General features: G+C 47.8%; 1 protein-coding gene across 1 annotated transcript; it reads right to left on the bottom strand.

Moving 5' to 3' along the window:
* Positions 1-2,432: 2,432 nt before the first annotated feature.
* On the bottom strand, positions 2,433-21,343 carry PIDD1 (p53-induced death domain protein 1). Its single transcript, XM_075712706.1, has 15 exons — positions 21,003-21,343; positions 18,874-19,287; positions 17,964-18,167; positions 17,049-17,103; positions 16,644-16,845; positions 12,714-12,842; positions 12,216-12,395; positions 11,431-11,578; positions 10,294-10,429; positions 9,894-10,044; positions 8,224-8,347; positions 6,911-7,029; positions 6,373-6,480; positions 5,204-5,409; positions 2,433-4,491 (listed from the first exon to the last, which is right to left on the bottom strand). Exons 1-15 carry the CDS (start codon positions 21,274-21,276, stop codon positions 4,254-4,256), a joined length of 2,688 nt encoding a protein of 895 aa, XP_075568821.1. The 5' UTR covers positions 21,277-21,343; the 3' UTR covers positions 2,433-4,253.
* Positions 21,344-23,122: the final 1,779 nt, after the last annotated feature.

Below are 23,122 nucleotides of genomic sequence, written 5' to 3'. Positions count from 1 at the left end.
CAAGTTCCTTCAAGGTAGCTGAGAACTGGAACAAGCATCAAACTCTCCTCGTGGATTTTCAAGCCACACAGATTTACAGAAAAACAGTGCTTTAAGAACATACAGTTTATTTCTGTGGAGTTCAGGAAATGGCCACAGGCTTAACTGTAGCGAAGGCTATTTTCTTCATCTTAACAATATACAACTGATAAGCATGGTAGGCTCACTTCGAGGCAGCCCTGGGCTGGGGTCTGATACACCAGTGTCTGAAAACCAGCCCCACACCTTTCCCAGTGAAAGCTACTCTTGGCTTTAAAGGCTGAAAACATGCTGTGATCCTCCTTTTGGGGGAAAACAGTGAATTTAAGGACCATAAGATTTCCCTTCCCTTTTAAAAAGCAACAGCAGCATGACACTGTCAAGTATGGACACTGTAGGGTACCAAACAGGAAATCTTGTCAATTGGCAGGGTATCTTCTAACACTCCCTCAGTTTTGTATCAAGCTCGGTAGGTTCATGGCTGAACCATCCAGTCCTCAACATACCACAGGTATCTCTTTTCCCTTATCAGAGAAATCCTATGGATGTGCTGAATTACAGTGTTGCTGTCTGGCCACAGTAAACGGACAAACTGAACACAGCCCTTGCAGGCTCCCACCCACCTTCGTATTTCCTTCAGGTCTTTTACTGGGAATTATAGAGCATTTTACTGCTGGGACCGTGTAAACAGTTTAACTCCCTGCAGGATATAGTCATGCTTTGCCCTGTGTTTTTTATAGAATTAATAAACTGATTTGAGCTTTGCCTGGGCTTTTACTTCTCAGCAATTTCTTTTATTAATTTTTGCAGGGGCTGGAAGCATCTTACCTGAATCTGTCTCCTGACAGCCAGAGGACTGTCGTGGTTAGCAGAACCTGGAAGTGGAGGGATGGTATATGGGAAACACACTTTCACCTCCCAGGGCCACTTGGTCATTCTGCTGGACATATGCAAGTTTATGAAGTAGAAAAGGGTTTAATTATGAGACTAAAGAGGTATAGATGTTACAGTCAAAAAAGAAGGAGAAAAAATGTTCCCACTCCTGAACAACTTCTCCCTTTATTTTTAAATTTTTTTGTAAGGAAGCTTTTCCTGGTTGAAATTTATTTGGGGGAATTTTGGACACATCAGAATCGTGCGCAGTAAAACCCACAAAATCTGCCAGATCATCAGTAGGACACTGTACAGTGCCTAATAGGCACCAGGAAAAGCCAGATAGCTGGAAAGGGAAAGAGATTACTCCAGTATGTGATGAATTCATGAAACAAGCCAGAAAGGAAAGCAATCTTCTGATTCAAAAGATAAATGCCACATTGGGGTTTTTCTTCTGCTTCAACCATCTACTGCAACTGTAAACAGCATTTCCTGGCCATAGCAACTACAGGCTCATGAAGAAGTTACTGTGCCTCAGAGAGATTATTGATAAAGATAACACACCTGAAAATAACATGCTTTCTGCTGACTCTCAAATATTTGCTCAGATATTTGCTGCCAAGTCAACTGAAGGAAAGAGTAGTCGATGCTTGCTCTGATTTCCCATGAGCACCTCTGTATCCTCAGCTGGGTGCTTGCCTCGGTGTCACTGCAAGGAGAAAACCAGATGCCAGCAAGGCGGCCCAGCCCAGCAGCTGCCACTTGGCACTGAAAGACTGGAGATAACAATACTTGTCTTGGGTAGTTACTTAACTTTTCTTAAGTTATCGGCCCAAATCCTGAAGAGCTGTTCTACTGATGATACTGTCTAGGGTTTGGTATCTCCTGTCACCTGGCCTCATGTAGCCCATACCTAAACACCTAGCACTAACCTCCCTCTCTCCTAGCCCAATCTATCTGTTATCTGGAAGAGCTGTAGCTCTGCTGATGCCTGGATGAGCCCTCCATAGAGTCCAGCCTATCCAACCCTTATTTTGGCATTGTCTAACTCAGCTGTTTGCCTGGCTGTCACAAATGGAAAGCTAAGTGCAGCATAGCTTGATCCCATTGTAGCTGTGGATGCTACTTTATGCTACCTATAGACTTCCTTAGCCTAGCTTTGCCTAGCCAAAAGCCTCCTGCACCTTCATCGGAGGCCAGGCTAAGCCTACGCGCTGTCCCCTCTAGACTAGCCTTGTTGCTCCCTAGACCCGCTCCACCTGAGCCCTAGTCATATGCGCAGCTAGTCAAACCCATGCCCCGAATGTTGTGTTTCCCGGCTTAGTCCCATTGCAGCAAAGCCAAGCTACAGGGATACCATTAACCTGAGTTAGCTACAGTCCGTCCTGCGCTTTGCAGTCAGCAGTATCCAAACACGAGCTCTTCTCCCATTTCTGTGCAGCATGGCCAAACTCAGCTGTGTCTTTCTGCCAGCAGGTTTAAAGGGACCTGGCTCTGTCTAACACCTCGAGGCATTTATGGATTAGCAGACCATGCTGTGAAACAGTTAAGTGCTTATTTTATTCCCAGTGAGAGCAATATGCCCAAATGCATCTCTCCAAAACTGGAGGAAAGAACAAATACCTTGTTGGTATACATCAAAATTACAGACAAGAACACATGACACAAACTACCAGAGAAAACATACATTCAAAAGAGAACTGCTGACTTGAACCCAAAATGAGACTTGAGGGGCAGCATGACCTAAGACATCAGATCTGAGGAAGTCCCTAGGCCCAAGGCAACAACTCAAGTCTGCAAGTCCTTGTCCACTGCTCTGGACTGGACACTAATCACTCTGTGGGCTGAGATGTTAGAATGGCCTTTAAAAAAAAAAAGGCAGAACGATTTTATGACTCTCTTTCAATAGTACTGATGGCAGGTCTGAAACACAGCATCAGGGAAACCACCCATGATTCCTCACAGGGGGAAGAAAACACCAGGATTTCTCAGACCTGCAGCTGCAGGTTGACTTTGGGTGTTGCAACCTGGTGTTTTTATACAGACTTTTGTTTTTCAGACTGAGAACAGCCCTTTAAATATTGCTTAGGGAGTGGGATATGTTGAATCCAAACCTGTCTTGAAAGAGTTGAATTTATGTAGATGACAGTAGTCTTTCAAAAAGCTTACATGAAACTTCCCACTGTCATTAGTGAGTCATTAGTTGAGGCCCATTGTGAGATGGGGAACAGGAAGAGAAGGGCACCTCAGTAGTCAATGACTTAGCAGTTAAAATGCAGTAAACACTTCCAGCCTTATACAAGATGTTCAGACTGCAAAACTGGGAGGTTAGCTCATCACAGTTCATGCCAATCCCACAACAATGCCTGTTTCACAGCTGGTCAGACCAGTTTTTAAAATGCAAATTTAAGTCCTGCTTTTCACCAAGCTTCACAAAGGGGTCACACCTTCACTACTACATGGGCATATTTCACTGGGAGGATGTGAGGAATATCCCTTTGAAACTGCAAGGGAAATTTTACTTTCACTTAGAGTCTCTCCCAGAACAGCAGGGTTATGGATTTTTACTTATTTGTAAAATAAAACTGGAACTCTGTCAAAGAACAGCAGCATGTAGGTCTCACCTAAAAAGCCTGGCAGGTGCAGCAACCTAGGGACAATGTGAAATTTTATTTGTTCCAAAGTAGCTTTTGGAGCAAAACCAAAAAACAAGAGCAATTTTGCTAGAAATTAGTTTCTTCTTTTTTCCCCATGAATACTTAGGTTTTGTTTTGGACTTGAGGGAACTGGAAGAGATTTGGCAGAAAACAGAAAATATTTTCATGGGGAATACAGTTCGTATTTTCATGTGAGCAAAACACATCATTAACAGAAATAGCTGAACAGTCCCCACTGCACCACAGGCCTTCATAACAGGACTGCATCTCCACTTTCCCATCAAGCACTAGAGCACAAACAGACCCAAATGCTCACACCCAGTGTTTCCAGCAGAACACAGTTTCAGGAATAAGTTATAAATAAATATATGTAACATAAGTATTAATTAATTAAAGGCTACTTTAGCCACTACTCAACTGACAGACACTTCAGTCTCTGAATTTCTCCACGTTTCTGAAATCTAAAGCTCAGGGTCAAGAAGTGGAAGTACAAAAAAGGCTCATAAATGCACTCTAAACTGCCTGGGATTGGCAGAAGTGGCATGTGAGTATAGACCCAAGAGAGCTCAGTAGTCTGCTCACAAGTAAATCAACGTCCAGCTCCTCGGGAAGAGACTGGCCCTTGAGGTGGAAGCAGCCCCAAGACATTGTCACTCCAGGTATGCAGAGGGACCCCATACGAAACCCAGTTCCTTCTGCTAGGTGCTACATCATAGCTATTGCAGAGTCCTCAGTGGTGCTCTCCTGCTCCAAGCCCACCCGGCGGATGGACTCCCTGTATTTCTGCCGTCCCAGCTCAATGATGGTTTCGACCTCATCAGCGATGTCCTGGCGACCACTCTCTTTCATGGCTGCAATCAACTTGCTCACGCAGTCAGGATCCTCCGAGTTTTGCTGAGCCCATGAGAAAAGCATGTCCAGGATCTGCTTATCAAGGTCCTCTCTGAAGAAAGGGGGAAGCACAGAAGTAATGAACACGCTCTCCTGACTGGCAACCCAAAGAGGCTTTACCTGAGTCCTAGCCCATGACTGGTGCTCCGAAGAAGCCATCCAGACACACAAAGCACTCAGTGGGCCTCCCTCTTCCCTGCCCACAGTTGCACTTCCTGCATTAAAATCTCTCTAGAAAGGTTTTTCCTAATGGAAATATCAAATTAAAGCATTCTGCTTTTGAATGTAAATTCCTCACAGGAATGGTAGTTTGGTCATAACAAGTCTCATTCTTTCCTAATGCTCTGGCTTTTTGGTCAGACTGCATGTCCCATGACGTACCACAAGCTCTTTTTGAATAAAGATGATATTCACAATTAATGCCATAGACCACTGCTCATTGTCAGAGATGGAGTCTGGCCAGGAATCCAGATCACAGAACAAAACAAGAATGCGACTCATCTGAACTACAAAGCTCATTGGGTTTGCTATTTCCGCATTTTGCTTTTCAAACATAAAGCTTTGTTTTATAAAGGCAAGAGAAAATAATCAGTTTTCTATAAAAAAGGTAATGTTTTGAGAAGAACCAACCCATCTTTTATCCAGTGAAACAGTTCCAGTGGGAAAACTTTCCACCAGCCAAGCATTAATTTATACTATTACACTGCAGATAGATAGACAGATAGATATAATGCATCATGGTTGATCACTGTGTCCTATCTTACCTGTTATTGTATCCTATGCGCTCAATCTGCTGATAGGTCAAGCCCAGGTTCAGGCCGATGATCTGCCAGTCAGCTCCCACCCGCCTGGCAATGCTCAGCAGGTTTGCCTGAGTCAGGTAGCCAGTCTCAGCGTTGCCCAGGTTCAAGGGAGGGAAGGAGAAGCCATTCAAGGATCCAGGGTTCTCACCCCAGCGGGGTTTCAATCGCTGTGTCACAGAGAAGAGACCGAGAGAACATGCTAAATAAATTGGTTTTGTAGAGGACAGTGTCTGGCCATTCAGTCTCCACACTGAAATTTCCTTCCTGCTACTGGGGAGGAAGGAAGATCTTGGGGCTGAAGAGTCAGGCTGTAAGAAGCAAGGAGCACTCACACTGGCAATGACCAGCAATGCTCACTGCCTCTGAAAAATATCAAATCATAGTATACACAGTCATAGCGCACACTGGAAATTTCCTTTCCTGTCTTTATGGAGCATTTTTCAATGAACCATCTCCCCAAAGCATATTTGCCTAAGTGCCTAAGAGAGCACTTAGTCTAGTTTTGTAGTTGAGGTTGCATGTGTCAGAAAGGGATGTGAGATTATGGCACATGATCTGAAGGGAAGCATTCAGCCTACAAAGGTATTTATTGTTTTAAGCTTCTCAAAAATCAATTAAATTCCATAAGCAAAAGTTGCATTTCTCACTGTAACATACAGCCTAGCCTTTAAAAGCCAGTGGCTCAAACCAGAATACTTATATTCAACGCCTGTATTCAAATCCAGCCTACCTACCTCATTCTAGATTTTTCTTTCTTCCTGCTGCATGAGCTGTGTGACTAAGAAATGTATAAACAAAACAGACACTTCCCTTAATTACAGCAAGCTTCCTCCTGTTCTACATCCCTCATTCATTTAAAGGATCCACCCTCTCTGACCACCCATCCAACAAGCCTGTGCTTGACAGGGAAGATGAGCAGCAGAGATGGAGACCACTCCCAGCTATTCATGTTTCTTTTCAGAAAAGCTCATGGGGAGTGGGACGTCTCCACCATGACATGCTTGGGCAGCCATTTCTTGCAGTCATTCATTGCATCTGTTCTCATGGAGGAAGACAAAATTAGCTGAGCAGGAAGGCCGTGCTCTTACCCCACCTAGATTATTTTTTCTGTAGGAGACAAAACAACTCACAGGCAGTTTGATGGGCAGAGTAGCAAGCCAGAGGGAGTCTGGTCCTTTCCTCCTCCTGCTGGCATCTTCAGGGATGCTCTGGGGAACTGCCCCTCGGTAGAAAGAGACCTTTGCAAACAGAAAGCATGCAGTGAGGCTCATATTCAAGCACATTGGCCAAGCCTGTTTGCACCATCGTCTTTTCTGTGTGGGAAAGAATGAATTCAGCATTTCTTACCTATCCTCCTCAGTCTATAAATATGGCCTCCCAATTAAGTAAAACTGGGAGGAACACTGAGGTTCTGCCATAAAGGCTGGACTCACTGCCAACACCCCAAGAGTTAATGGCAGGAATGTAAGTCAGAAAGCTAAGTGATGAGTGATCCTTCCAGGCTACTCTTCTTGTTTATTCAGGGCTTAGTCAGTGAAATGCAAAGCCAAGGGAAAGAGGGGAGGAAAAGAGTCATGCCCGGCACTCAGAGATTATTATGAGGAGCATTGTAAAAGCAATGAAAATGATGAAGGTGAAAACAAAAAGTCAGTGTAACTGGTTGCTTACCTGGCCTTTTACAGCTTGGCCTTTCCTGTCTACAGGAGAGGTCACATAGATTTCCTTCATATTCTTCAAGTGGGAGTAAAAAATAAATGAGAGACGTCCATCCACGCAGTCGGGGCGATCTGTGCAGAGAAGCAGCAAACACTCAACTTGTGCAGAAAACTGTGCAGCTTTTCAAGCCTGGCCAACAGCCCATCATCCATTAGCAGCCTCCATGCTACTATCTACTCCTTCTATTCATGCCTGAAAGAATTCTAACTCCTCCTTCCTCCCTGGGTGACGCTGGAAAGGAGAAAACACTGACTGTGGAGAAAGCAGGTCCTTCAGGTGAAAAAGGAGAATGGCCACAAGGTGGAGATCAAGTTCAAGAACGGAAGGCAAGGCAGGGCAAGACATCCAGATAGAGTCAAGTCCATCCTTGGCACTCCCCTCCCATCCTTGGTCCATTCTACCCCTTGGTGGGTAGAATCAGCTGCAATAGCATTCTTTAATGCACAAAAATAGGTCACCTATCTCTTCACCATTTCTGCAGTGGGTGCAGAAATAGGAATAGAGCTAAAGGGAAAAAAATATAATCAGGTACAACATTCATGTATGTAATTATCTAGACAGTAAGTTAGAGTCCAGCCTAAATCAGGACAGAGGGACAGACTCTGGCCTCATGAACTCCACTGAAAGACCAGTGCACTTTATTATTCTTCATAGAGTTGTGCTTAATTTACACCAATGAAACTGAGCTGTACATTCAGGTATTGCAGAAAATGGCTCTGTTTGCAGCTGTAACAGGTCCAGACACATTGGGGCATAAAACATTATCTTGAGTTTTGGTCCTGCTCCCTCCTTCCTTCTCTTCTAATGGCTCCATTCCATGGGAGAATTATTTGCTCTGGATTATTTCAGAAATACCTTCTCAAAAAAAAAATCTTCATATGTGTTCTCTCAGAAATGGGCAACATTAATTAGATCACCGTGGCCATTCCAGTGTGGTGTCTAAGATGCTAGGAAAAGGGCATAGCTGGCTGCAGAAGCAGATCAGTCATAAAATACATGTACTTGGTTATTGCCCTCTGCAGGCTACAACAGCATGAAAGGAAATGAAAGCCTGCAAACAGCAATTTCGTAAGGAAAAGCAGACACAAAAGTTGGGTGACCAGAGAATGTGACAAGTTCAATGTCCATGGGCTGGCTGCTGTGAGTAGTGGGCGAGCTGGAGACAGAGAGGAATGCCATGGAGGAGTACAGCCCCCAGCAGAAACGCAGCTAGGCCTAGAGAAGCACAAGAGGTAGGAGCAGAAATGAGCCCAGTACTACCATACCCATATCGATGCTGATGCCTCGCTCAAAAGCTGCAAAAAATTGCTCTCCCTCAAACATCTCCACCATGTCGGATGGCTCCGGTCCTCGATAGCGGTCCTGCAGCTTCTTCAGCACTGGGTCAACCTGACAAGGATGACAACACAGGACCCCATGTTTGGTCTGAAGCACGTCTATCCCCTGACCCATGTCCCTACGCCCATGATGTTCCTCTCACTCACCTTCAACAGGGAAAGTCCATTTTATATGGAAAGGATGTAAACAAATGAACAAATACCCACCCCCTCCTATCCCAGGTACATTCACTACAGACAAGGAAGTGGTGCTCTGAGTTTTGTGGCTTCCCTATTTCTCTTCTCAAGTAAAAAGCAGAAAAGCCTATGTGGACTAACAAAGATAGGCCATCCCAAAACTGCCATGAAAAAAGCATTTTCAGCAATGTCTCCACCTTTTTAGCAGATCAGTAACCTTCAAAGACAGGAAGGGATTTACTTGCTACCTTATCCCCCTCACAGTATGCCCTTAAAAGACATTTTCTCTGAAAAAAGCCACGTGCTACAATGGCACACAGCTGAGGACACCAGAAAGCTCATTTTGGCTTTGCAGCCTGTGATCACACTGTCAGACCTGGGGTCTCAGAGGCAGTGCAAGAGTCAGCCTAGAGCCGAGGTGTCTATTCTTCTATTTGTAACAGTAAATCTTCTCTCTCACCCCGTGACCATCCCTGGCAGGAATACAGACACCCCCAAACCCCAATCTCACTGTGAGTGCCATTGCTGCCTCCTCTGGAAACAATCTTAGCCCAGAATCCAAGATATAAAGAATCCTTACAGATGTTTGTGCCCACAGGTCATTTCAATACAGGAAAACAAATAAAGAAAAAAAAGGAGCAACCAGACCAGAGGATTATGCAGAGAGTTGGATACACAGCCCAGTTCTGGCAGTCTGATAAAATAACCCTCACCTCACTGAGCTGCACTGTCTGTCAAGGTACACACTCTACAAACACAGATGCACGCTTACTTTGCTAACATATGAAGGAACACTGCTGAGGGCTGATACCCCTAGGGCAAAAGCAGCAGAAGAGAATGCGTGAGCCCTTCCCATCTCCTTCTATACAAAGTCAACCAGATTAGCTCAAACTAATAGCATAAACTAACCTGATGTTGCACTGAAGCAGATTAAGGAGGGCTCATATGTTCTGTTGCACTGCTTGAACCACAAACAGCAAGGAACATCAGGAGGAGTACCATTTCTAACCACTCCAGCTGAAACTAAAGCAGTGCTTCTGCCCACACTACTAGCCCATGTCAGACAAGTGACATGTTAACTTTAATATCTTTGACCGAAGTTTAAGCCAACATATTTTGCCTAATGTTTGCTGGACGCCAACAGCACACACATGACCAGTTAGTGTGGCTTAGCTGATTTTAGCAGCCCAGTCAAGGTTCACAGGGGAGGAAATCACTGCATGGCATCCACCACTGTACAGAATGAGCTTTCCTTCTTCCCCCAGCTCCCAGTGAGCCAGTATCACACTACCAACACAGTGTGGTGACAGCATACCCCAGCCATGACCCTGGGGCAGTGAACAGAACCATTTGCTGCCCTTACATCCTACAAAGGGAGGCCCAGGAAGCTCAGGAGCAAGGCAATGCAACCCAGATCAGACCTTGTGCTTGGGGACACACTGTAGCAGGACTTGCTCGGGGTCCTTCTTCCTCTGCAGAGCAATGAAGTTCACCTGGTACATGCGCAGCCGCTCGTAGACTTTCTTGGCAATGCCTCCAATGTAGGTCTTGGTGGTATACCACAGCCAGTACCTGGCAGACAAGGAATTAAGAAAAGGAGAGATCCCCCCTAGGAAGAGAAGCCACTGCCACACCCACGAGACTGTAAAAAATGATGGGTAGAGACAAAGTGCTAAGCAAAGAGAAAATGGAGACTTCTTCTGACTTGCGAAGAGAAAAGGGAGAACAGGTAGGGTTAATGGCACGAACCCTGGTCAGAATGTGGGAAAAGCAAGGCAGAGGAACATCCCATCTTTTCCTCAGGACTAATCCTGCACTTACCAGGAGAAGTGGGTGACTTCAAATACTGCATAAAGATGGGTGAATTCCAGCACCACCTGACTGGTAATGTCATCCCAGGTTTGGCCCTCCAGGTCACCATGGAGAAGATGCAGCCTTGACCGATCCAGATTTAGCCCTAAAGACAGTAACGATCAAGGGATGCTATATACAGCAGAAGCCTTTATTCATGGCTTTACAAACCCAGCCACAGTTTTGGGTGATTCACTTTTTAAAAGCACTAAATTAAGGCTCATGGGCTTATCATCCAGGACTGAACTTCGGTCAAAGAAGAGGAGCAATAAAAGGATGAGGCTACTGCAATGATTCCGGGATATTCTGGCAGAATACGCAGACTTAAACCGATAGTGTGCTGATTTCCACTAACAGATTCATTAGACAATTCCCATCACCAATATCTAGGGTTACTAATTATCTCTTTCTGAACGTGCATCCCACAGACTTTTCAATCCTGATGCACTTCAGATGTACAAATACCAGGCAGTGTTACAATGAAAGCCAAGCAGCACCCAAAAAGATTTTACTTCTTCACAAGAAAGCCAGGAAAAGTCAAAGAAAATAGGAATCAGGAGACAAAAGGTACACAGCACACAAACAGAGGAATCCCTGGCATGGCTGATGCTGTTTATAGCAGTATTCAGAGTGGGAGATGGCTTAGTGTATGATCATACACTTTTAAATGCAGTGGCTCAGCACCTGATTCATGAGCAAGGAAGTAAGAGAGAAGGCAGACCCCCGGAGGCAGCATCTTCATTATCTGTTTCAAGCTATTCCCAATCATGAATCAAAGCCCTTTTACAAAGCATCTCCTCAGCTGGCAGGAGTGCCTCTCCAATCCATCACAGCACACCCAGCAGTCTAAATACACATGCAGTTCGGCAGAGAAATCCATTTGCCAAGGCCATTCTCCCAGCTTGTGCTGCTGGTCTGCTGGAGCTGAACTACCTTCAGCTCCCACCACCCTGCACTACCACTCACCCAGCAGATGCACCTTGCTGTTCCTGCAGGAAAAGCAGCAAGCTTTATTATTAACAGGAGAGGCAAACAAAATTCCCAGCTTGCCATTTGTGGTTTTCCACATATGGCATTTCTCTCTGCCAATTTTGGGAATAAACTGACCTGTGACCCCGGGCGGAAGGGGCAGCTGAATTCTCACTGGCCTGAGAAAATCCACCAGGGAGTCCTGGGAGAGGCAGAGCAGGGGACTGGCTCTGCACCTTGCATCGGCTGTGATTTCCTCTATCTCTTCTGCAGACACCGGCAGCACCTGGATGTGGAAGACAGCACAGCAAGCAGAGCTGTCAGGCACCCAAATTCCTGCATGACTCATTCAGTTCCCCCAGCACCCAGCAGGCAAATGCTGCTCTTAGCCCAGGGCCCAGTGAGAAATGTAAGCATAGTGAACTTTGGCTGAAGTCTGCTCTAATACTGGTGTCAACCTGGCAAGCTGGGACAGACCAAGGTGTTGCAATAGCATTTAACACTATCTAGCAACTCTACAGAACAATTAATTTTAGTGGAGTGGCTTTAGAATTAGATCCGCATAAATAATCCACCCCCCATCTCACTCATGGAGCTGTTCTGCCAGGCTCAGTATGTTTTGCAAGGGAACAAGGGGCAAAATCTCCTTGTGTTCCCTTCACAGCAGCTACCTCCTGATCTGCTGGAGGGAGCAATGGCAGAGCTGCGAGGAGATCCCTTTCCCACACAGGGCAGCTTGGAGCACAGCCCATTTTGCAGGCAGGGAAGCTAAGACAGAAGGTGATCTGAGATGGGTCAGCCCATGAAGCATCCATGTCAGACCTGAATTACCTTAGGGTGGACATCTCACCTTCGGCTCTCCTTGGCACGGGACAACAGCTGCACTAGGGCTTACCAAAGCTTGTTTTTTAAAGCATGCATACCTGCAGCTTGACACTGCGAGTCTCTTCAGTGACTCCAGGAGGAAAGGTCACTTTGATGTTTGGATCCACACTGGAGAAGAGCAATGTCCCCTCTGTTGGCACTTTGCATTCATTTTGCACAAGTCGAGACACAATGAGGAACCAAGAGAAGTGAAGGACGCTACAGTGAGCCACATGCTTCTGTAACAGAAGACATGGAAGAAGAGAAAACATATAGGCATGTAACATAATACAATAAAGGCAGGAAAATAAGTGCCAGTAACAGCTGAGCAGATGAAAGCACTAGAACAGGGATGAAGCATGGCAGGCTGCAACTCATCACCTTCAGGAGACACACCTCCATGAGAGAGGAATCCTGGTGCTGAAATCCACTACATTTTAGAGCAGCTGGTCAAAACACAGCTCACAAGATGTTTCAAACAGGCTCACTCTTGACTGGGCAAAACCAAAGAGGGGAACAGGAACGATGTGTGTCACTGGTCATTCCAATCTGCTTACCTTTGATTTTCTCTTCTGCTCCACTCTTGTTCTCAGATCACTCCAGCTCTGCCCACTGAAGGTCCGAACTACCACCTCACGCTGGTGAAGGGTTTGAGGGGAGGCATATGGCATCCAGATCTGCACCTCCTGGCAAAAAAGCATTCCCATGAGACACCAATAGAAAGGATAAAACCAAGCCTAGCTCTGCTTCTGTTGCTCATGACTTGGCGGGACTCATTGAGAGGGCTTTAAACTAGGTTCAAAGGGGGAAGGGGATGTAACCAGGCTCGCTAGAGAGGAGCCCAGGGCCACCCCATGGCAACGTTGGGGGTGAAATCAATAGCCCGTCTCAAGCGCATCTACACCAATGCACGTAGCATGGGCAACAAACAGGAGGAGCTGGAAGCCCTTGTGCAGCAGGATAGCTACGACTTAGTCGCCATCACAGAAACATGGTGGGATGACTCTCATGACTGGAGTGCTGCATTGGATGGCTATAAGTTCTTCAGAAGGGATAGGCAAGGAAGGAGAGGTGGTGGGGTGGCTCTGTATGTTAGGGAGTGTTTTGATTGTATAGAGCTCAACAGTGGTGATGATAAGGTCGAGTGCTTATGGGTAAGGACGAAGGGGAAGGCCAACAAGGCAGACGTCCTGCTGGGAGTCTGCTATAGACCACCCAACCAAGATGTAGAGATAGATGAAGTGTTCTATAAGCGGCTGGAAGTCTCACAATCGCTAGCCCTTGTTCTCGTGGCGGACTTCAACTTGCTGGACATCTACTGGAAATACAGCACAGCAGAGAGGAAACATTCTCAGAGGTTCCTAGAGTGTCTGGAAGATAACTTCCTGACACAGCTGGTAAGTGAGCCTACCAGGGGAGGTGCCTCACTTGACTTGCTGTTTACAAACAGAGAAGGACTCATGGGAGATGTCATGGTTGGAGGCTGTCTTGGGCTTAGTGACCATATGATGGAGTTTTTGATTCTTGGTGACGTAAGGAGGAGGGGCAGCAAAACTGTAACCATGGACTTCTGGAGGGCAGACTTTGGCCTGTTCAGGACGCTGGTTGGGAAAGTCCCTTGGGAGGCAGTCCTGAAGGGCAAAGGGGCCCAGGAAGGCTGGGCTTTCTTCAAGAAGGAAGTCTTAAGTGCGTGGGAGCAGGCTGTCCCCATGTGCCGTAAGACAAACTGGCAGGGAAGACGACTGGCCTGCCTGAACAGGGAGCTTTTGCTGGGACTCAGGGAAAAAAGGAGAGTCTACCACCTTTGGAAGAAGGGGCAGGCAACTCAAAAAGAGTACAGGGATCTTGCTAGGTCATGCAGGGAGAAAATTAGAAAGGCAAAAGCCCAGCTAGAACTCAATCTGGCCACTGTTGTAAGAGATATTAAAAAATGTTTGTACAAGTACATTAACAACAAAAAGAGAGCCAAGGAGAATCTCCATCCTTTGCTGGATGTTGGGGCGGAACACTGTCACCAAGGATGAGGAAAAGGCTGAGGTACTTAATGCCTTCTTTGCCTGTCTTTAATAGCCAGACCAGTTATCCCCAGGGTATTCAGCCCGCCTGAGCTGGAAGACAGGGTCAGAGAGCAGAATGGAGCCCCCATAATCCAGGAGGAAGCAGTTAACAACCTGCTATGCCACCTGGATGCTCACAAGTCTATGGGGCTGGATGGGATCCACCCAAGAGTACTGAGGGAGCTGGCACAAGAGCTTACCAAGCCACTCTCCATCATCTATCAGCAGTCCTGGTTAACAGGGGAGGTCCCTGATGACTGGAGGCTTGCCAGTGTGACGCCCATCTACAAGAAGGGCCGGAAAGAGGATCCGGGGAACTACAGGCCTGTCAGCCTGACCTCGGTGCCGGGAAAGATTATGGAGTGGTTTCTCTTGAGTGTGCTCAACAGGCATGTGCAGGTCAACCGGGGGATTGAGCCCAGCCAGCATGGGTTCATGAAGGGCAGGTCCTGCATGACCAACCTCATCTCCTTCTATGACCTGGTGACCCACCTGGTGGATGAAGGAAAGGCTGTGGATGTCATCTACCTGGACTTCAGTAAAGCCTGTGACACCATCTCCCACAGCATTCTCCTTAGGAAGCTGGCAGCTCATGCTTGGATGGGCGTACTCTTCGCTGAGTAAAAAACTGGCTGGCTGGCCGAGCCCAGAGAGTTGTGGCGAATGGAGCTAAGTCCAGCTGGCGACGGGTCACAAGCGGTGTTCCCCAGGGCTCAGTTTTGGGGCCAGTCTTGTTTAACATCTTTATCAACGATCTGGATGAAGGGATTGAGTGTGCCCTCAGTAAGTTTGCAAATGACACCAACCTGGGTGGGAGTGTTGACCTGCTCGAGGGTAGGATGGCCCTGCAGAGGGACCTGGACAGGCTGGACCAATAGGCCGAGGCCAACTGTATGAGATTCAACAAGGCCAAGTGCCGGGTCTTGCACTTGGGTCACAACAACCCCATGCAAGGCTACAGGCATTGGGTAGAGTGGCTGGAAAGCTGCCTGGTGGAAAAGGACCTGGGGGTGCTGGTTGACAGCCGGCTGAACATGAGCCAGCAGTGTGCCCAGGTGGCCAAGAAGGCCAACAGCATCCTGGCTTGTATCAGGAATAGCGTGGCCAGCAGGAGCAGCAAGGTGATTGTCCCCCTGTACTCGGCACTGGTGAGGCTGCACGTGGAATACTGTGTCCAGTTTTGGGCCCCTCAGTACAAGAAAGACATTGAGGTGCTGGAGCGTGATCAGAGAAGGGCAACGAAGCTGGTGAAGGGTCTGGAGCACAAGTCTTATGAGGACCAGCTGAGGGAACTGGGGTTGTTTAGCCTAGAGAAGAGGAGGCTGAGGGGAGACCTTATCGCTCTCCACAGCTACCTGAAAGGAGGCTGTAGTGAGGTGGGTGTTGGTCTCTTCTCCCAAGTAGTTAGTGATAGGACGAGAGGAAATGGGCTCAAACTGCGTCAGGGGAGGTTTAGATTGGATATTAGGAAAAATTTCTTTGCGTAAAGGGTTGTCAAGCATTGGAACAGGCTGCCCAGAGAGGTGGTGGAGTCACCATCCCTGGAAGTGTTCAAAAAATGGGTAGACGTGGCACTTTGGGACATGGCTTAGTGGGCATGGTGGTGTTGGGTTGATGGTTGGTCTGATGATCTCAGAGGTCCTTTCCAACCTTAATGATTCCTAGTTTTTACTTTCATTAAAAATAATCCATCCACCAAGCTAGGAAACACGAAATTGCTACTCTGCCCTTAACTGATTTAGTGGTGGAGTTGGTAATGTTAGGTTAACGGTTGGACTGGATGATCTTAAAGGTCTTTTCCAACCTAAACGACTCTATGATTCTATGATTCCTGTGCAGACAAGAAGGGGGAGGGCAAAGCACGGCCTGTAGGCAGGGAGTGGAGGAGATAGGAACTTGCTCTATCCTGCAGCCTCCAGGCAGGTGACAGGAAACGTCAGTTCCACTATGTAGCGTGATGGCAGGAAAAGTTCAGCAGCTTGTGGGCAGAAAGGGCAAAGCAACTTTTGCAGTGAGTTGCTGTCAGCCATGACGGGGCTGGTGGTGTAAATATTCACCAGCTTGAATGAAAACCACACAATCAGACTTTTAGGGAAGGATGCAAACCATTCTCCTTGCAGGCTAAAGCAAAATGCTGGAACAGTACTTACCCTCTGGCACAGGAGGAGGGTTGTGAGGAAGGTTACAGCTCAGCTCATGCAGAAGCAGTGGGGAAGGCAAAGGAGCCAGACCAGCACAGCGCCAGAGAAGCTGGCTGTGTCCTTTCTGACTCTTTGCAGCGGGGCTTCTTTGAAAGGCAGTCCTGCAGCTGCTTAAAAGCAGCAGTGATGGGGGTAGCTGTCTCAGAAGTCCCAAAAGACTCTCTCAGAAGTCTCTGCCGAGCTACTGCAGAGGCAGATTGATCAGGAGGTAGCCTGCATGAGTCCTCACCTGCTGGAATTTGACCCCATGAGGCTGCAGCTCCAGGACTCCACTTAGCAGGACATCATGGTGTCTCAGCTTTACCCACTGAGGGTCTGGTGCAAGGGTTCGGAAGTAGATCCGCAGAGGGTCAGAGGCAGCCCCCGGTGGAAAGTAGAAATGGATGCCACAGGCCAGGACCACTTTGCAGCCTTCAGAGGTGACAGTAAAGCTTCCAGAAGAAATGCATGAATGTATGACACCGTGCCATGACTTCAGCCCTCCAAAACTCAACAGAAGATCTCCTACCTTATGTTTGACTGGCCTACTGAGGCCATGCGCTCCTATACACACATGCAATACCCGCCATGCACCAATCTTGTCTGGGACCTTGCTACACTACTGTAATATAAGTTCTTAATAACAGAGGCTTACCTGTCCTCCCCTGATGCAAGGAAGAGTCTTTGTAGCCCTCCGGCACTGGATTCATCTGTGGCAATAAGAAGGTTTGGGTGGGAGGGGGAGACAGAGGTTACTTAAATCAGGGTAGACAAGAAAGGCTGAACTTGCAGTTTTGGCTTAATCCTAATCTGACAGAAGTCACTAATGGAACCCTGCTCACACTGCAGCGGGCTTCAGATCAAGCAGCAGCAGGAGGACAGGAAGATGCCTAAGGGTCCCAAGACGCACTGGAAATGCTGACTGTCCCCCAGGAAAACTCAGAAGCAGGGGGAATTAGAAAATATTTCAATCTACCACCCCTGCAGATCTCAGGGCCATGTTTGATTGCCTCGGGCCACCCCTGGGAATCAGCACTTGCTCTTATGAACATGAGCACCATTGGGAAACCCTGCTCAGATTCCTGCTCATTCATCGCCTTCATCTTGGACAAAGAGCTGCTCCTCTGCAGCCTGGGAACCACAGGAAAGCAGGAGGCAACCGCACAGCAGAATGACCAGAGCAGAATTGCTCTCTGTGCTTCTAGCATGAGCCACCACAGCCTTAGGGCCATGCAGCAAGTCCAAGAACTGGTGTTCACCTCTGCTAAAAAAGCTGAACCCTTTTAGGGGCTGCCTCTCCTAATCTGTTTCCCATTTTCACTTGCACTGTAAAACCTTTCCTAGCAAGCCCAATTCCAGGGACCACTGAGCCCTTCAGACCAGGCTTGGGCTTATAAAACCACAACTAGTACTGTCTGTATCCTTACAACCTAATAATTATTCCAGACAAATAAACATTGATCTGATTCCCCCCTGCTTGTCTTCTCTAATCCAAACCCATCCACACTATGCTGGGCTGACTGAGTGAACAGCTGGACAGAACCCACAGCAGCAGAAGCCTTGCAATTACCAGCCTGGGGGGATGGCTCAGTTTCTCCTAAGGGATTGCCTCGGAGGTGCACGAATGGTGAGGTCTGGATCTCAGGGGGGACGGCACGGAGGCAATTGTTCTGCAGATCAAGTCTGGACAAGTTGGGCAGGCTGGCAAGCGAGGCAGGGACCGTCACCAGGAGATTGCTATGGAGGTGCAGCCGCCGCAGAGACTTCAAATTGGCTGCAGGTTAGAACAAGAAGTGACCCCCCATCCATGCTGTTAATTGCATTGCACATCAGCTCTAAACCCCTGCCGCTCTCCTCATCACATGTACACACACACACACAATAAGGGAAAAGCACAAGCGACCAACATCTCTTTAGCTCACAAAATAAAGGGGTCCAGGGAATTAGCTGAGAGGCAATGCAGCCTCCTCTGTCCTCTGCTTTTCAGCACCCAGCTACGAATATGGATGTAAGATGCTTCCGTAACAGCATCAATGACAACCCCAGGCACAAAGTAATACAGGACCCAAGAGCCAGGAAGCTGGGCAGCAGAAGTCAGAGCCCAGTTCTGTGGACTGGTCCACAGCAGACAGCACGATTTCAAGTCCAGATTTGCATCCCATTAAATCCCAGCTCTTCTGTTTCCAGTCCTGGGTGCTACCCAAAACCAGCCAGATCCTTGGCTACTGTGAATTGTATTGAAATCTTAGCAGTCTTGCTGATCCACAGAAACAGAAAGCATGGTCCAGAGAGCCATTAATGCTCAAAGGGACCAATTGAACCAAGCATGTTTCTTCTGGATATCCCTTCCATTTGGCTCTAACGTAACAGATGGCTTGTGCTAACAACTCTGGGGGCAGAGACCAAGAACCTCAGGGGTCCTAGACTGTACCAAAAGCTCAGCAAGCCCCCATCCTTCTTTTCCCCTAGAAAATACTTACCTAAGGAGTCTGGGATGCTTGATAAGCGATTCCCAGAGAGATCCAGCTCTGTGCAGTTGTGCAGATTCCCAACTTCTTCAGGGAGGAATTCCAAAGCATTTTCCGAGAGATCCAGGTCCTGCAGCACTGCCAGCTCCCCAATGCTCTGAGGTAAGTCCTTCAGCTGATTTTTCATAGCAGAGAAGAAAGTCAGCTTGCTCAGAGAGCCAAAGCCCTCAGGGAGTGCCACCAGGCTGTTGTGGCTCACCAGGAGCACGCGGAGGCTGGGGAGGTGGAGGATGCAGCTGGGCAAGGTGGAGAGGCTGTTGAAGCTGAGATCCAGGTGGGTGAGACACCTCAGGCTTCCAACATCTGGCGGCAAGCTTGTCAGGGAGCCATGCTGACACGAACCAAACTCATCCCTGGCATGGCCACCTGGGTGTGGAGGGAAGTGGAGGTAGAGGTCAATACGCTACAGGGTTGGTTACCTCACCAGCCTCACATGAGACTCCTTAGCACAGAGACCCAGAAGATGGGGAGTTACTGATCACAATGAGCAGCACTGATTCCAAAGTACTCATAAAGAAGTGGGTTTTCTGCTCCTTGCCTCCGTTTCCTGATCAGTGAAAGGGGTATAATGGTGAAGACCTGTTACGAAATCAAGAGATGCCACAGTCAACCAGTAGAGCACTGCTAAACACATCTGGAGTCCAAGCTCAGAAAGAGCCAGGCCGCTCCACACACCTACCACCCTTCAGCAGGGTGGCCCATACCCCTCCAAGCCTCCCACTCTCCTTCCCCATCTCTTCCCCACCAGCACCAGCGGCCAACACACAACCCGTTATGGACTAAGGAGACATTCCTTCCCCTCCAGGTTTTGCCCAGGCTGTTGAGGGATGAACAGGCCTGAGGACTGAGATCTGCCCTTCAAGACTGGAGAGCAAACGTGAAGAAAGCAGTGAAAATGTGGGAAAAAAGCAGGTAATTCAGTATAGTGTAGGCCAGACAGCACAGAAGGATACAAGTCCCCCAGCTGGTGACACTCAAACTGGAGAAGGGCTGCACCCACAGAAAATAAGTCAAGCAAACAAAAGGAAACTTCCAAAACTCTCAATTTCTTCATTGTTTCCTACTCTCCATCCACTGTTGTCTATTTGTACACACATACAGCAGAGGGCACCAAACATTTTTTATGCTGCATAATGGTAAAAAATGAGAACAATCAAACAGACACATTGCACTTTGTACATAAGATAATCTTAGCAAACTATTTCATTGCTCTTCAGATGGTCAGGGTGTGTGTACGTGTCACAAAACAAGCCTGATAACAGGTATTGCCATTATCCTCACCTTACTAAAGGAGGAAAAGACAAATGAAATTATTCACATGAGAAATCTGTGGCAGATACAGAAACAAACCTGTCTTTTCAGCTAGAATCCTGAATTCTGGCCACAAACTCTCCCTTTTTTCTCTCATTTCTTTTTAAAATTCCACCTCCCAAACAGCAAATGATTCAGTCTGATACAGAAATTATACCATTTGTATCGAGATCCTCCTACAATAAAGAGATAACAAAGTCAAAGAATGATCTAATATTTATAGATCTAACAATTATTACAGCTTGCCAAATTACATGCACGCCCTGAGTCATACTTTTGATAAAATGTTGAGCAGCCTCTGTCTTGAACTCTGCTAAACCTACGCTCACTGACACTAAGCAAGGATTAAGCTGGGATTGAATCAGATGGAAACACAGCAAAGACAGCTCATTATACTCCCAAAAATGAAAGAGGGGCTGAATATTTACAAAAAAATCCAACACCTTTCAATCCCCCTCTCCTTGCATAAATGTGCAAAAAATGCTCTTCTTCTAGAGGATGGCTAAAGCAAATGTTGCAGCATCAACCCAACCAGACTCCAAAAACCAGTCCCCAGGCAGCTGTAGAAACAAAGGAAGGAAATAAGAGTCTAGAAGCTGTATCTTGTTGAAATCTGCATGCAGCTCTGAGCAAGGCTAAGAGCCAAAGCTGTAGTAAGGGGCACTATAACAAAACAATTCCAAGGGCAGTTTGTCCTGCAGATGTGGAGAGAAGGGTAAAAAAAAAGCTGAGCCTAGAAAAGTTGGATGGTGATGGGCCCAGGAATTTACCTTTGAGCACCAGGGACTTCAGGTGCTTCAGATGAGGAAGGATGCCCAGCGTGGTGCCAAGGAGGCGATCGTTGCTGCTGAGCCGGAGGAACTCCACCTGTGCCACCTCTCCCTGTCGCCCCTTGAACAGTTGGAGGAACTGGCGGCAGCCGTCAGGATAAACATCCAGGTTCAGCCTGTTGTCTGCAAGGCAGGAGCTGGCAAGCGCAGGAGCCCCCGAAGCCCCCTCCCTGCACTCGTCCCCGAGCCCCAGCAGCTCTGCCATCTTCTGCATCTCGTCCACGGGGTCTGGACATGCTCTGACTTGCCAGGCAGGCAGGCACCGGCGGCACCACGAGGCAGCCGGGACAAGGAGGAGGAGGAGGAAAGATGGCTCTGAAAGAGAACACAAGTGCATGATGAAGGCCTCCTGCCCCAGCCCAGAGTGGCTGGAAACAGTTTATAATCACAGCAAGAGGGCAGGAGGGATTACACGCATGTTACTGAAAGATTTAAGGACAGAGAGCACAGAAATGCAGGGTGACAGATGCCACGGAAGCTCTTCCTCCTAGGGAAAACCTCTGAGTTTTCACAGCCGACATCTTGGCAGGGAATGGAGCAATTACCCACCATCAGAATAAATACCACTATTAACTTTAAAAGACATAAAGGTAAATGCCTATGCTTTATGCAGATTTCAAAGTGCCTTAGTGGGAAGCTTTACAAGTGGAGGGGGAAAACGGGGCAGGGAGAGTCAAGCCAGGAGTAGAGCCCAGAGGCTGCTCACAAGCTGGTCCTCATCAAACCTGGCTGTGAAACCGGGTGCCAACGGGACAAAAGTGAGCATAGATGAAAACAGGCAAAGGGGAGCAGAGCAAACGTGGCAGGGCCAGGGAGAGGGTTAGAAAAGGCACGTCTGTGGCACAGGAGCACTGGACTGCACAGCAGGACTGAGGCTCTTGCAGATTTGCCTCAGCAGGGATGCTCTAACGCAGCAAACAAGGCACAAAGCCATGGCCAGCTAGTTACCAGCTAGTCCTTGTTTCCTCCCCTCACAGCACCCTGCACAGATAAAGAGAAAGGGGAAAAGTAGGTATCACATAGTGCACGCTAAGAAGGATTTAAACCTAAAGGAGCAGAGGTATGAAATTTGAACAAATTAATTATTCCTCTGCCTTACTAGTGTGAAGAAGCCTTCATCACCTAGGACTTTCAAAATCAGCCACTATCATCACAGCACACTGGTAGTGCAAAGACAAGCAGAGGCACCATGCTTTATACCAGTAGTCACACACCTCCCTTTTCCTGCTCCTTCCACTTCCTTTATCTTTTGCAACTCCTCCTCAGCTTGGCAATTAAACTAGCTTACGGTGTGAATATCAGGAGTTCTTTTTAAACCCATGGATCAAATAGACAAATAGAAGTTTCAAGTGATGCAGAACTACAGAAAACTTATAATGGCTTTACCGTCCAAGGCCAGCAGAAGCAAGCTAATGCCCCTGCAACACCGTGAGGAGCAGTGCTTTTTACTGTTAACTCATGGGACACGGCAGCACTGATGCTCCCAAGGCAGTCTTGGGGGGAGGCGGCACACCCAGCCCCCTGAAAGAGCAGAAGCCTTACAGACACATAAGGACAGGAAGAACAGATAAATGGAAACTACTGTTTTAGTAAAAAGGTATGCATTTCTTACAAAAAGGCTGTATGCAACACATATGCAGCTCTCTTACAGATACGCATAAGCAAAAAAATATCTGCTATAGCTTTGTAAAGTTACTGATGGCGAAGGAACCAGAGAGCAGCTCTGAACTGGCCAGGCTGGAGAGGCTCGGAGACCACAAACGCAGCCTCTGGCATGCGTACAGGGCACGGGCAGGCACCCCTGTACACAGGCACGCGTGCACGTACGTACACACACACACACACACACACTCGCCCCGGGCTGGCCCCACCTGCCCTGCCGCCAGCTTTGGCAGCCCCAGGCCCCCGTTACCCCACACCCCACAGGGCCACTGAGCCGAGACTCAGCCCCCGGAGACCTCCCCGGCAGGACCTACAGCCGAACAGCCCGGCCACAGGCACTGTGCCCCGCTGAGCACGGCCACGCTTGTCTCACCCCTTCTGCACCCGGTCCCCGGCAC

Source organism: Pelecanus crispus, chromosome 6, assembly GCF_030463565.1.
Source record: "Pelecanus crispus isolate bPelCri1 chromosome 6, bPelCri1.pri, whole genome shotgun sequence".
Classification (NCBI taxonomy): domain Eukaryota; kingdom Metazoa; phylum Chordata; class Aves; order Pelecaniformes; family Pelecanidae; genus Pelecanus; species Pelecanus crispus.
Note: the sequence above shows the minus strand (reverse complement) of the source record. Positions and strands in the feature narration are given on the sequence as shown.

Excerpts from the sequence above, each read along its gene's own strand:
- PIDD1 (XM_075712706.1), bottom strand. The coding sequence starts at position 21,276 with ATGCAGAAGATGGCAGAGCTGCTGGGGCTCGGGGACGAGTGCAGGGAG. Across the intron at positions 11,579-12,215 it reads CTCGCAGTGTCAAGCTGCAG|GTGCTGCCGGTGTCTGCAGA; the intron begins GTATGCATGCTT and ends TTCCACATCCAG. Across the intron at positions 6,481-6,910 it reads GCCAAGCTGTAAAAGGCCAG|GTCTCTTTCTACCGAGGGGC; the intron begins GTAAGCAACCAG and ends CTGTTTGCAAAG.